Source organism: Anopheles coustani, chromosome X, assembly GCF_943734705.1.
Source record: "Anopheles coustani chromosome X, idAnoCousDA_361_x.2, whole genome shotgun sequence".
NCBI classification, from domain to species: Eukaryota; Metazoa; Arthropoda; class Insecta; order Diptera; family Culicidae; genus Anopheles; species Anopheles coustani.
This window is the reverse complement of record NC_071290.1, coordinates 6,149,884-6,164,749: the sequence shown is the minus strand read 5'-3', so window position 1 is coordinate 6,164,749 and position 14,866 is coordinate 6,149,884. Positions and strand designations below refer to the sequence as shown.

At 47.7% G+C, this 14,866-nt stretch overlaps 2 protein-coding genes across 2 annotated transcripts; both read left to right on the top strand.

The window, feature by feature from the left end:
* Window positions 1-5,240: 5,240 nt before the first annotated feature.
* LOC131268919 (SH3 domain-binding protein 5) lies at window positions 5,241-8,802 on the top strand. The gene is made up of 6 exons (XM_058271216.1): window positions 5,241-5,550; window positions 5,835-5,897; window positions 6,004-6,132; window positions 6,226-6,515; window positions 6,941-7,006; window positions 7,143-8,802. Exons 1-6 carry the CDS (start codon window positions 5,500-5,502, stop codon window positions 8,290-8,292), a joined length of 1,749 nt encoding a protein of 582 aa, XP_058127199.1. The 5' UTR covers window positions 5,241-5,499; the 3' UTR covers window positions 8,293-8,802.
* A 536-nt stretch (window positions 8,803-9,338) lies between these two features.
* Window positions 9,339-12,214, top strand: LOC131268711 (AH receptor-interacting protein). The gene is made up of 3 exons (XM_058270970.1): window positions 9,339-9,696; window positions 10,548-11,080; window positions 11,171-12,214. Exons 1-3 carry the CDS (start codon window positions 9,610-9,612, stop codon window positions 11,511-11,513), a joined length of 963 nt encoding a protein of 320 aa, XP_058126953.1. The 5' UTR covers window positions 9,339-9,609; the 3' UTR covers window positions 11,514-12,214.
* The last annotated feature ends 2,652 nt before the right edge of the window (window positions 12,215-14,866 follow it).

Sequence of the window (14,866 nt, the reverse complement as noted above, 5' to 3'; positions counted from 1 at the left end):
GCGAGGGTCAGCAGCTCCCCGTACACTCGCGCGGAAGTTCCCTTCCGGTCTAGGAACCGAGAACTTCCCGAAGCGTAAACACCGATGCCGACTGAGAACGTACGTTACTTTCAACCCTTTTCTAGACCTCCGAATGAAACCCTTCCTACTGGAATGAATCTACACAGCCTATTACCTGGATGTGCTGGAAGAGGCAGGGCTTAGCTGGACCCACTCACCTTTGGTGATCCCTGAGAACAATTCTGGTATGGTAGCAAACGGTGCGAAACCGTAAAGCTACTTGATCGTTCGTAGTCCTTCTCCTATACACTGCTGAAACTTACGTCGATGTCTCTCTAGCAACATCACTAGGCATGAGTTCAGAATTCTGTATCCTCCAAAATATGTCTGCCAAAGATTTTTGGAGAAGATGATCAAATCTTGGCATGTGACGTAGAAAGTCCTAGTTGCCAGATTTCCTTACTTCGGTATTGACATGGGAGCTACGATTGTCGCCATATAATGAGCTTACCACCGGATCTCATCAATCGTGCCAGCTCTAGAGTTCGCCTGTAGTTCCACTCCCCGCTAGCCTATCTGTGCAACCATACAGCGAATGTGGGGTTAAACTTTCGCGTTAAACACAAAGTCCCCTCTCCCTTCCCATCGTGAATTGTTATATGATCGAACGTATTACTGTAGCCCTGAAGGCGCCAGACATGAAAACTCCCATCAAACCACACTATACTCGCACACACACACACACACACACTGACACGCACACATATCATTTGGAAGGAGCGGTCGTTGGGAAGGCAAGATCTGCAGACTGCGGAAAATCTGTACAGTTTTACATCGACACAGAAATCATTTTAAAGGAAATCGTTTCAACATGACTCAGCTGCAGCACAATATAGCGCGACGGGCATTGGCATATGTGCCACTCGCCCGCCAACACATTTACAACTCCGAAAACATTCACACACGAACAACATTGACTCTAAATTTGATGCGGAGCAGTTAACTATTAACGACAATTGATATATGATGCATGAATTACGGCAAAATTGACGTATATTTATAGAGTTAAGTAAATAAAGATAAACACTGAACGCTGAAGGAAACAACAACCAAAAGACATACCGATCTTACCGTACCGAGACACCCAACTTATACAACCTAACGCCATCAACCCCACTTCCGAGACACACCATCCGGTTTAGCGATGTAAGGAACACATTGATACGATTTTACGAGTGCCACCCTTCGTCCGGCGCTGCCCGCCGCTCGCCGGCGAAGGGGAAACGCTTCACTTTTGTAGCCGTAAGATGATTGAACTGACAGCACTTGTCACAACCGTTAGAGGATACGATTTGAAACAAACTGAATTGATAAATAAAACTGATTGTAATCGTCCTGTAGCTCCATTGCGTTTGCGAGAGCCCATTCGACAACTTTCCGTCGCGTTTGTTTTTCCGAAACCGTTCTAGGGGGGAAATTATCCCTTTTCATACTTTTCTTTTGTTTTTGGGGTTCCACTTGGCTGGAAAAGCTCAGCACTGAAAGCACTTGAAAAATTTAAAAAACGCACCAATATGCTCAAAACAGGACAATTTTCCGTTGGCCGACGTCCTGTTTCTCTCAATTCAATTTACAATTTTCCGATCAACGGTGTCTGCGCTTTTTCAAGTGAAATATTTCTTTACGCTGAAAAGACGCTACACACAAGCTGTATACAAGAATATATACAATCGATCCCATTATAAAAGCTTACATCACGAGAAAAGTTGTTGAATGCGGAACGATAGGAAATTGACCACTAAATGCTGATTGAAACAAAAACAACAGAGCCACAAATATATCATATACACAATATACAATTTGTCAACATAAACCCACTTCCCAAGAAACTCGTGTGGTTTAGAGATATATTAAAAAAAAAAACAAAAACTTATACGATTTTACCAGTGCCACCTCCGTCTGGCGTGGCTGACCGCTCGCCAGCGTAGAGGAACGCTTCACTGTTGTAGACCTAAGATGATTACTGAACTGATCATGCCCTGCTAGGGGAAAAGATTTTAAACGAAATGCATTGATAAATAAAACTGTTTGTAATTGTTGTGTAGCTGAATTGTGTGTACGAAATTCCTTAAAGAAACTTTCCATAGCTTTTCCGAAACCATCATGAACATGAAAGCATCGATGTTCGTACTCGTTCGTTCGATTGGGTTCAGTTTGGTTGGTATGCGCCGAAAGCACCACTTGAAACATTTCATGCGCAACAAACCAGTTGGAAAGGGAAAATGCTGCATTGCCTGCATAAAATCGAATTTTCTTCTCCCGTCGACTTTCCCGATCAGAAAAGTTTGCATTGTCCTGTGTTTCGTGTGAAATAGTTCGTCGACTGGTAAAGGAGCTGTCAGTTTGAATGTGCCCGGTCAGCCTCCCAGTCATTCAACTGCTTTTAGCGGACCTTAACAAATACGACTGTTTTATTCCCGTAATGTAATCTAGTATTGTGACGACATTTTGTTTTAACACAATTAAAAGGCGTTGCATTTAATATTCGACACTCACTTACTAATTTAGATAGCAACTTTGTTCATCAACAGTCTTAAAAAGACTTACAAAGCTGTTTCATCTGCTCGCAAAAGTTTCCCAAGCGTCTCATTCGAAAGGATAACATTAAAAACGAATTAATTTGCTTCCAAACACGAACGCATTGATTGTTCATTGCCTTCACTCATCAACAGGAATCAATTTGTTTGAGTTTGTGGTAGCCTTCACTTTGCCTTTCGCAATGTGCATGGGTGCATTCAGATATCACATTTGAATGCGCACACCGTCATGAACGTGTGCGTTGCAACCGGTGACCGCATGTGCGATAAGCTGGCGGACCGTCGGATCTGCTTCACTTCGAGATTCCGCTCGGCTGATTATATTGTGCCACTAGACGAGGTTTGATAACCCGCGACGGTAGGGAAGAAAGCAAATATTCAACACGTCGAGGAACGCCCGAGGAGGGAAGGTGGCGATGGGTGGCAGCACACCGTTTGACCACCACTGACGCACGCGAAAACGCACGCGTTCTCAACCCCACCGAACAAGCGACCAGTGCCAGGCGTGATGTAATTGTGCCCGTGTGAAGCCACGACGAAGGCAGATAATCTCGCGCGCATGCGATCTCGCGGGCACGCACGCACGCAAACACTCACTCGCCTTCGCGGCCCCGCTCGGATTCTGCTGGAGCCTCTCCCAATTGGGGCAGGGATTCTCAACCGCTTACTCAACCGTCGCGCAGTTTCGGCATTATTTCAAACCAGATGAAGCTGCAGATTAATTGACGAAAACGTTTTATTGAAAATAGTAGTTTGATTGTGTTGCACAATTTATACTAATTGCTAGAGCAATTCAACCTGCTACTTCAACCGATCGTTACATATTTTTTCGAAAGCGAGTGAACACTACATTAACCGTAAGTAGACATTAAGGGAAAGAAGACTTTACATTAAGTCGCCGTACGCGATTTTCTATCTCGTTATCGAAACAATGGAGTACTTAACATTACATTAATATTCATACCTCTTACATGCCTGCCAGGGTGGCCATATATTTTGTAGAGGATTTTTACATTTCTGTGTACTACAGCTGAAATTAATTTTACTCATTACTTAATACTTAGTTAATTACTCAAAATCGGATCAATATTTTGAACTCAAAGTTTCGTCGAATGGCATCAAGGGTTCCTGTGTGTTGGACGGATAAAACATGGTTAGAATGGGGATACCTTGCCTGTGGTGTAAATGAAGCCAGTTGTCTAAAAGAATGTCTAGCTGTCACGTGCTGGTTAGGTACAATTTGTCACCGATGCCGCTGTTAAGTCAACCAAACATGTGGTATCCGAGATTCGAAAGAATGACTCGGATCAGATGTATACACTGATGGAATGTTTTTCGATTGTTATTGGGAGTATCACAATTGGCCCAATCTCGCGGCAAAACCACCAACACTTGGGAAGCGCTGTCCATTTCGTGAGTTCGCCATTTCGCTCTCGCACACAGGTGACGCTATCAAGCGCCGGCCCTGTATCCAACGCGAGCCGGCACTGCGCTCTGCTGCCACTGCCCGCCCCTACCCCGAGCGCGTGTGCAAACAATAGAGGCAAACCTCGAGGTGCGTGGCCCCATCATCGCTGACCAGAGGGGGAGCGATATTGGTCGGCAATACAGCGCGGACTCGGACGCGGGTCGGATCTGTGCGCCGTTTGACGTGAACGTTTCGGGGTTTGGGAAAGTTTTCAATCTCGTCCCGGGTGTTTCGGCGAGATGCGGCCGTCCGCCTGGCACGCAAAACAAGCAGTAAAGTACGCCAATTAATCGTGCTCGCGGAAGGCCCGAAGCGCGCGTGTGTGTCAGTTTGTGAGTGGTGGTGGTGTTGTTGTTCCGTCGCGGATGTCGCGGATGTTTGCCAACCTGCCAACCTATTTGGGAGCACACACTCGCGTTCTAGTTCCCCATCACGCCCGCGTTACCTCATTCGTTTTGCCCCCCCGGGTGGGACCCTTTCCCCAGCAGCTCGTCTCTTTAAATGTGTGTTTCTTTTTTACCTTTCTTCTTCCATCGCTCCGTTGCCTTGACTCTTCGCCACTAGAGACGCGCATATCTGTTACGGCGCTTGCTGCCAATTGGCCTCCTTTCTGGGCAGGAGAGTTTGCCCAGTGCCAAAACCCGAAAAGGACGTGCCCAGTAAAGTGTCTACAGGCATGGAGCTATCGATACGCAACACGCAGCACTGCCCGAAGACGTGCTTACCCCAAAGCTTAAGGTTGCACCAATTAAAGTTGAATTAAATTGGTACAGAAAAAAAAAGATTGAAGAAAACCAGCGGTCCATTCTAGAGCAGTTAAAAAGGACGAAAAAAGACTAGCCATCCACAAGCACAAACATACACACAAAGTGAGAGGGAGAGATACACGCAGAGTTCCTAGCAACTGCATACAGCGCCACACAGGTTCACGGTGCGTGTTGGTGTGTTACAACAGGGAGTGCAGTTTGCAAGGAGGGACAAAACTATGCAACGATTCCAGCGCACCTAGCAGTTCGTCAAGGACAACCGACAGTGGGTTTGAAGGAAATCGGTTGTGAAAAGGATGCCCTAATCGTGCCCAGCCAAGCACCTGGACTCCCGAAGAACAGTAGGACGGAAAATCGATCGAGGTGGAAAATACAACAAACAAAAAAAAACACACACACACACACAAAGTGACGTTCCCCTTGACTGGTGTTTCACACTTGCTCTGGCGCGCGCAAGGCGAGGACACTTGCCGCGGTGGAACCGGAACCGGAAAGCGGGGGAACACAGCGAGCCACAATCAACCGAACGAACGTCGCCCGAAAATACGCCAAACGGAACCACCAATCAAACGATTGCTCGGGTTTGGAAGCGGATCAGTGCGGAAAAGTGCCCCCCCTTTGTTGTCCACCAGCCTCTCCCCCTTATCTCGCTACCTGCAACCACGCCATGACTTCCGTGGACAACGACAGCAACGTTCCGGTGGATCCGCGTGTACAGGTAATGGCTGTGGCGCGGGGAAAACGGTCGCAAATTGGTAGCTTCAATGGGCTGAAATCGATTGGACTTACATGTGCATACACACGCGCACACACACACACACACACATAGGCAAATGTGCGAGGAGTGCATTAATAAACAAACGTTTCAACACCGTTTTCCACAAGAGTTTTCTACGGCCGAACGTTGTGCGAAATTTCCCTCCAACAATGTCCAATGGCTAACATCCTTTCCTTCTCTCTCCATTTTACCTATTTGGACATCCTCCTCTGCGGGCCTTAAAGATTGAGCTGGAAAAGTTGAACGAGGCAACGGACAACATCAACAAGCACGAGGTAGACTTAGATGTAAGTAGTCAAACCATCTGCGAGGGAATTTGGTCACCGTCAACAAAGGCTGTAAAAATGACCACGCGTGTGTGTCGGTGTTTTCGTTTTCTTTTTCCTTGGATAGGAAGCGAAAAATGAGTTCCGCGAGCTGCTGAAGGAAAGCGCGGAGAAAATCAAAGCCGTCGCCAAGAAGGTCGGCAACTCGATCGACGCGGCCAAACCGTACTACGAGGCGCGGCTGTACGCGTCGCAGGTAAAGGAGGTCCCCCTCTGCCCCCCAACATGTTACTCCTGTTTGATTCGTTTTCCACTCACCGATTGTCCCTGTTTCGCCATCCCGGTGCAGCTCGCAAAGGAAACGCAGCAATGCGCGCTCAACTTCGACAAGGCAAAGTCGGTGCATGCGGCCGCCAAGGAGATGGTCTACCTGGCCGAGCAGGGGCTGGGCGAGAAGTCAACGCTGGACACGGCCTGCCAGGAGATGCTGACGCACGCGACGACACGCGTCAACGAGAGCCAGAACGAGTGCACCGAGATGCGTAACATCCTGAAGATCAGCGAGCTGAAGCTGGAGGTGGCCAACAATCGCGTGTGCAAGCTGCACTCGCAGCTGAAGGGCGCCATACGCGCCTCGAGGTACGTCCTTCTCTACCAGTTTCACCACTTTCCCTCACACGTCATCCTCTTACGGAGCAGCCAACATTCTTCATGAGCGAAATAATGGAGATCTATATTGCAAAATTTTCCTCCGTTATCGCTTCTCAACAACTTTTCACTTAAAGCGTCGTATTTCCGAACCGCTATCAAGCATGCGTTATGCAACTAGGCATAGTTTATCCTATCGTAGCTTATTGTTTGCTACCCAAACTCACCACTGAAAGGTACTTCTTTAAATTGAGTATTCCGACACTCGATCATATTTTCCAGCCCGGAATGGGGTTGAGTTGATAAGATCTTATTTAATGTAATATTATGCTTTCACCATTTGCTACCCTGCACCGATGTTTGTTGCCTTTTTTTCTTCCCTCTTTTCATTTCTTTTTTTCGTTTCGGTTAGCTAGTTTCGATATCCGACGCAATCTTATGATGATCAATATTATTGCTTATCAGCATCAGTTGCTTTTTCTGTAAGTATTTTTGTTTTATCGATTGTTTTATTTAACTCCTACCGTTCCGGCTGTTGCGGAGTTACGGTATCGGTGGTAGGTACTAATCGGAGAACAAATCGCTTGGTTTGTTCGTTTCGTTACCCCCCCCTTGCAGGCCATACTACGAGCTGCGAGCGAACTATAATGCGCTGCTGCTCGAGCAGAAGCAGAAGGTGGTGGAGCTGGAGGCGAAGGTGGCGGAATCGAAGCTGCGATACAACGAGGCCCTGTCGAGCCTGGAGCGCATCTCGGAGGAGATACACCGGCAGCGGAAGGCGCGGGCGAACAGCGTCGAGGACGAGGACGGCGGGTCGGCCGGCTCGTCCTGTTCTTCCACGACGGCGACGGCTCCGCGCAACCGGGGCAAGATCCTCGCGATGCACCTGCCGTTCAGCCAGTCGCCGTCGGCGGCCCGGATCGACTGCAACGACGAGTACCTGGAGTTCCCGGCCAAGCTGACCATCAAGGCGAGCCCGATCAAGCAGAAGTACCTCGACAAGCTGGACTGTCCGCACCTGCTGAAGGACTTTGCGTGTCGCAAGGCGAGCCCGAGCGCCGAAAGCGACTCGGACAACTACCAGTTCTCGCCCAATCCGACCATCGACGACATCACCAACATGTCGTCAGAGGACATCGAGCAGTGGACGGAGATCCGGCTGTCCAACTCGAACAGCAGCAGCTCGGGCTACTCGCAGCACAACTCGCTGGTGCTCGAGGACAGCGCGCCGACGCCGCAGGACGAAACGAGCGACTCGTCATCGGAGGAGACGCCGAAGGCGAAGACGCGCATAATCAAGATGGAAATGTATCATCAGGAGGGCGGCGGTGGCGGTGGTGGTGGTGGTGTCGGCGGGTTTGGTTTAACACGCCGCGCCGAGGGCGGCATCACGGGCTGGATAAGCAGCCGGACCGGGTCGGCAAGCGCCGCCACCACCACCGCCGCCACTGCCGGATCCGCCGGCGCCTCCGGCACGTCATCGACGTCGATGGCCGGCCGACGGCAGAGTTTGGACATCATCATCGACACCGGCGACCGGGTGAAGGACGTCTTCACCCAGGGCATTCAGCGCATTGGCAAGACGCTCGAGCGGCGCAACAGCGAGTCGGAGGTCGCGCGGGACGACGCCGTCGGCGGGACGGATTTTTTTCTCTTCCAGCGCTCGGATCCTGCAAAGGATGGCCTGTCGGATGAGCAGGTGGAGAACCTTCTTCTAGATCAAGACTGCTCAGACATCTTTCAGAACGTAGTGAACATATCAAAATGAACGCGCGCTTCGCCGCACTCCGACGGCGGCAAGGCGTGTGCCACAATCAGCCTAGAGTGAGAGGATGACGGCGGGCGATAGGATGATATCAATTTACCGGCCGTTACGGAGGTGGAGACCCATATTTGCCGGCGGAACCCAGTGATCTGCAAAGGTAGTTGGCCGCGTCGATCGCACTGACTGCACTGATGCGGGTTCGCGCACACCGTATGAACGGCAAGCTTTTTCTCCCGGCGAACCGGCCACATTATCTCAAACCATGCGCGATCAGCCCCTTCTCCATGGTTTGCATGCATCAGCGAAGGATGCCACACTTTTTTTTTGCCGTAGGATCATCTGTAGAAACAATACCTAGGAACGGGAGCCCGTAAAGCAATTATCTTATTACAAACCAATACAGTAAGCAAACTAAACTACCGGCCGCGAGGAAGGCACACTGTTTTAAACGTGAAAGTTGTTGATTTGTCATAGATTCTAATGCCAGCAATAAATATACGACACAAAACGTGTTTGAACACAACGTAGTAGTGACATTGAGATCACAGGACGTGTTGACTTTCCTTTCCCACTAAATTGCCACCATATAGTAATATAATACACAATCGCCATGCCATGAACATTCGATAAAATATTCGCAACAACACTGCAATTACCAGTAACGCTTATTTCATGCTTAAACCGCGCAGTATAATATTTACATGGCACTTGGTAGGTGTAGCAGTATAGCACCATTGGCCGTCACGGTGACAGTGACAGCTGTCAACAAACACCTCGCGCCATAGGTGACTAGATGCAAGGTGTGTTCTTTTTTGAGAGCTACATAAAAAGTTTCTAAAATATACACAACATAATTATTCACATTCACTGGAAATAAGTATATTTTTCGACCGATTTTCCACATGGTTAACTCATGAAAAGATGAATGAGTAAATAATCTTTTTACTGTCACTGTTCCATGAAGCTACACTACATACACCTTGATTTGACAGAGAGAATCGTCTTCACGTCTCTGCATATGGAAATTCTTCCATTTGCCTCTTGCTCGGTCTGCGGTACGGTTGGTTTTCCGAAGTGCGCCGTACGCATGTGACGTGCTTTTTAACATCTGATGGGAAATTATCCCATCAATCATTGTAAGCGCGATAGCGTGTGTTTTGTGCGTGATGCTAACTCCCGGCCCAACAATGCAGCACTAAAAACGCCAGTGTGAAAGTGTGAGGTTGTGTGCTGAGGACGCTGCGGAGCCAAAGAGCGAAGTTGGGTTTCCCACGATACCACCAGTCTTTCGAACACCGCTGGCTATCTACGAAGCGTCCGATGGATTGCAGCCTGGAGGATGCGAAAATCGTCAAAACAGTAGTGCACGCCGGAACGAAGGTTGTGCCGTTTCGCGACGGTACCAAGGTACGTTAACCCCGAACTAGGTTAGATGCGAGCAGATGAATTCATATGAAAATAAGAACCTAAACATGAATATCTATTCTACCAAGTACCACCGTGATATAGCTTTCGATATGTTAAGCGCTACGTCGGTTCCGTGAGAAGGGAATCGTCCCATCCCGTCGTCGGACAGAACCATTTTGTTTGGGGAGGACATGTTTGAACGTGCAAGTACAGCTCGCTCACCGTTCATTTTTTGCCACGGAACGCCGGCAGTTGAGAGGAGATAAATTCATATTTATTGAATCTAACCATGAAGATGGTTAAGCACTACGTCGGTTTCGTGAGGTCAATAGCGTTCTCTCCCGTTGGTCATCGTTGGGCCGACAGAGCCATTTTGTTAGCGGAAGACATGTTTTATCGTGCATGCACAGCTCCCGTAGGCCATCGTTTGGCCGACACAGCCATTTTGTTAGCGGAAGACATGTTTGATCGTGCATGCACAGGCTCGTTCAACGACAGAAAAGAAAGCAGTGCAAAATTAGCAAAACATTTAACACGTTAAGCGCTACGCGCAAATTGTACTACTTCCCGTTCTGCCAGCGATTCGTAGAAACGCCGGCCTACCCAACGGGCTCTGTCGGCCCGAGCAGACCGACGCCGGCTTACGGGGAAGAACACTGTCGGCCCCACGGGGCCGACGTAGCGCTTAACGTGTTAATGTGAAGTTCAATGTGGAGTCGAATGATTTTTAAATCAATAACGTACGCAACGATTTACAATATCCCATTAAGCATGCAAGTTAGCTAGCCTTTTTCAAATGGCACTATTTACTGGCACGCTCATCTTCTACACGTCTATTTCTCTTCCCGCAGGTGAGGTTCCACTACGAGACACGAAAATGTGACGAATCGCGCACGCTGATCGACGACAGTCGGGCCAAGGGGCAGAAGCCGATGGAGCTGGTGCTGGGCAAGAAGTTTAAGCTCGAGGTGTGGGAGACGGTCGTCCAGCAGATGGCACTGCACGAGGTAGCCCGGTTCCGTTGCGATCGGTCGGTAGTGATGCAATATCCGTTCGTGTCAAAGACGATACGGGACGCACAGAAACCGCGTGAGGAGCGCAAGCACTGCTGCGGCATGACGGTACAGAACGAGGGCATTGGCTACCGGGACCTGGACGAACTGTTCAACAACCCGCAGGACCTGGAGTTCACCATCGAGATCCTGTCGATCGAGAGCCCGGAGGAGTACGAGCGGGAGTCGTGGCAGCTTAATGACGGCGAGAAGCTGGAGCTGGTGCGGAAGATGCGCGAGCAGGGCAACGCGGCGTACGGAAAGAAAGACTATCCGGTAGCCCAGGAGGCGTACTCGCACGCGATCGGAATCGTCGAGCAGCTGATGTTAAAGTAAGCATTAGAGAGAGGACCGCAAATGCCCATCCTTGAAGTTAACTAATTTTTCGTCCTCGTTGTGTTTTAACGTTTGATCTGGTATAGGGAAAAACCGGACGAACCGGAGTGGATCGAGCTGGCCCAGGCCAAGATTCCGTTGCTGCTGAACTATTCCCAGTGTAAACTGCTGGAGCGGGACTACTATGCCGCCATCGAGCACTGTACCGAGGTGCTGAAGTACGACCGGGACTGCGTGAAGGCTCTGTTCCGGCGGGGTAAAGCCCACGCCGGCGCTTGGAACTTTGATCGGGCGCGGGCGGACTTTCAGCGATGCGAGCAGCTGGACGGCAGTCTGCACGATACCATCGCCCGGGAGCTTGCGCGCCTGCAGGAGCTGATCCGCCTAAAGGACGTCGAGGACAAGCTGAAGTTTCAAAAGCTATTCTAGACAATCACGCAACAGCCGGGCCAGAGGCGGACAACTTGTGTAACTATTACTTTTTACCCCAGATTTCAATCGATTGCCCGGATTCGATCCGTCCTAATTGAAGGTAGTCTGGTCATATTAACTAACAATATGTTACTAACCTGGATGTTGGTTGCTCACTAAATTGAGATGGCGATGCTTATCTTGAACCTTCGGCCGGTACAGCTTTCCAATTTAAAGCTTCTCTCTGGAACTGTGAGCTTACTACACTACATATAATCCCTTCGTTGAACCTACTCCCTTTTTAAAATGCTTCATAAATCTAACAACTCTGCGGAGATTTTGGAGCTGATCAATACGAATGTGACTCGCACATTCCCGCAATGATAGTTACTGACTATTTCAGATACGGCCTTTGCTGGCGCTTGCATAGAAGTTACGGGGATGGCAGATCTTTTTCCTCCTGTTGCCTTTTTAGCTTTTGCTGCGTTCCACATTTCCCTGCTGTCCTTGTTTTTACAAATGTATTTTTTTTATTTCGTTTTTTTTCGGTACGTTCCGCAATGTATACCGTCTGTAGAAGTTCTTAGGTCTACTTAATATTAAGGACGTAAGACTAGGCCATCAACCGATATCAGCAGCATCAACCGCCTTCCTTCTTGGGGCCGTTGACGTAGCTTCCATGCTCACGAATGTTTAATTCGCTTTGTAACATTTCTTCCTTTGCTTTGCTTCCAATGCTTGGCTTTGCAAATTTGATTTTTTTCTATACTTTTCAAAGACAATGTTGCTCTATTCCATAACGGATTCATGGAACCGATACCAACATCGGTTTGTTGAAAAGGTAATTTTCCTAGTATGCTTGTTTTTACAAATGTTATTATTTTCTATATTTTGTAAAGACAATTTTGATTATTTAGTAGTCACTGCTTTTCTTCTTGGGGCCCTTCACGCAGCTTCCATGCTTACGAATATTTCGTTCGCTTTGTTACCTTGCTTCCAATGCTTGGCTTTGCACATTTGATTATTTTCTGTACTTTTCAAAGACAATGTTGCTCAAAGAAAATTCCACAACGATAATTATCAAGCAATTCTGTAACGGATAGCAGCATCACTATATTTTTGTTTCCGACGAAACGTTGAGTATTGGTCCACTGGACTGGATTCACCTTTACGATCGAAAAATTAATCTATTCCATGAGTTTATCTATCGTGGGAGTTTCTCCCGCACTTCTATGTTCAACTGAGATGGTGTGGTAGGCCGAAACTAAGATGGAATGATGGTGGTAGATGATGCTTCCATAACGGATTCCTGGTACCGATACCAACATCGGTTGTTCCTCTTAAAGACAATTTGGCCATTTTCACATGGCTTTCTTGGCTTTTGCTACGCTCCGAATTTCATACGGACGTTGGACATTGGACGTTCATGTAACTTCCATGCTCACGAATGCTTTAGTTCGCTTTGTAACGTTGCTTCCAATGCTTGGCTTTGCAAATTTGTTTTTTTTGTCTATACTTTTCAAAGACAATGTTGCTCTATTCCATAACGGATTTCTGGTACCGATACCAACATCGGTTGTTCCTCCTAAAGACAATTTGGCCATTTTCACATGGCTTTCTTGGCTTTAGCTACGCTCCGAATTTCATACGGACGTTGGACATTGGACGTTCATGTAACTTCCATGCTCACGAATGCTTTAGTTCGCTTTGTGACGTTGCTTCCAATGCTTGGCTTTGCAAATTGGATTTTTTTTTCTATACTTTTCAAAGACAATGTTGCTCTATTCCATAACGGATTCCTGGTACCGATACCAACATCGGTTTGTTGAAAAGGTAATTTTCCTGGTATGCTTGTTTTTACAAATGTTATTATTTTCTATATTTTGTAAAGACAATTTGGATTATTTAGTATTCACTGCTTTCCTTCTTGGGGCCCTTCACGTAGCTTCCATGCTCACGAATATTTCGTTCGCTTTGTTACCTTGCTTCCAATGCTTGGCTTTGCACATTTGATTATTTTCTGTACTTTTCAAAGACAATGTTGCTCAAAGACAATTCCACAACGATAGTTATCCAGTAGTTCTGTAACCGACAGCAGCATCACTATATTTTTGTTTCCGACGAGTTTCTCCCGCACTTCTATGTTCAACTGGGATGGTGTGGTAGGCCAAAACGAAGGTGGAATGATGGTGCTAGATGATGCTACCGGTAAAGGAAGAGAGTGAAAACGGAATCGGTCCGGTTCGGTGTGGTTCAAGCGCAACCTAAATCCATTTTTTACATATTTTTCTCTAACCCCATTACACTAACACCCACACCCGTTCGTCCGCCTCCGCTGTCCGTGCTGTTGTGTGATCCGATAGAAAATAGCTGACGAAATCTTTAGTATCTTTAGCTAGCGAAACCGACACCACCCAAAAACGGCAAAGGGAGAGAGAAAGGGATACATGATTTATAACAAATCAGCGTTAGGGGTTTTTTTTTTGGCGGAAACAGAAGGCAGCCGCGAGGATAAAATTGTGTATTGACTGGTCATAGATTAGGATAGGCAGAGCCAGAGGTAGATGTTCTTATCAGCAGCACTTTGTATTGTATAAAAGGGCTTAGGCAAGCGTAGGGGGATGTAACATCCCGCATTACTGGCGATGACAATGTGTGAATGACGTGTTTTTGTTTATGCCAAGGTGGAAACTGTTTGTTTTTATGTTCTATTAAATGTTGTTTAAATGTATAACGCCGTAGCACAAATTGTAATTAAGCTTTATAAACACCATTGTAAACTACGTTGTAAATCAGTGCGACTCTTTATTTGTCTTTTTAGGAAATAATTACAAAAACACCGTCCGAAACAACCTTACCTATCGATAGGTCTTAACCATCTTTAATATAGGTTACATCTGAGTGTGTGGTTCCTCTGGATGGCAGAGGAGTGGCTGTTCAGAACAGGCGAATTTCCACGTACCATGAAGCGGGCGTTGGCGGAGTTCTCGCTCGAGGGCAGGTGGCTCAACAGGCGGTTCCATAAAACACTGCGTCCGTGTCGCTCGCATCCTACACGCATGATAACCGCGGTGCCGATGACACAAATTGCTGCACACCTATATATGACGATTGCTCACGGTTATCGGTAGATCAATAACCGTGCATTGGTGGAAGAGAGAGGAGGAAGGTGATTAGAGCAAAGATAACCAGGCAGAGGCAGGCTGTGAACCGAGTTGTTCTTATGTTCTTATAATGCCATCTCCGATCGGGGTGTCAACTCAGCTCGACACGTGAATGCAATTCGGTCCTCATATAAGGTGGCCAGAGAGTTCGCTTTTGCGTCGCCAACGCGCCGTGGATGTACCCGTGGCTTGACCACGACGTTGGTT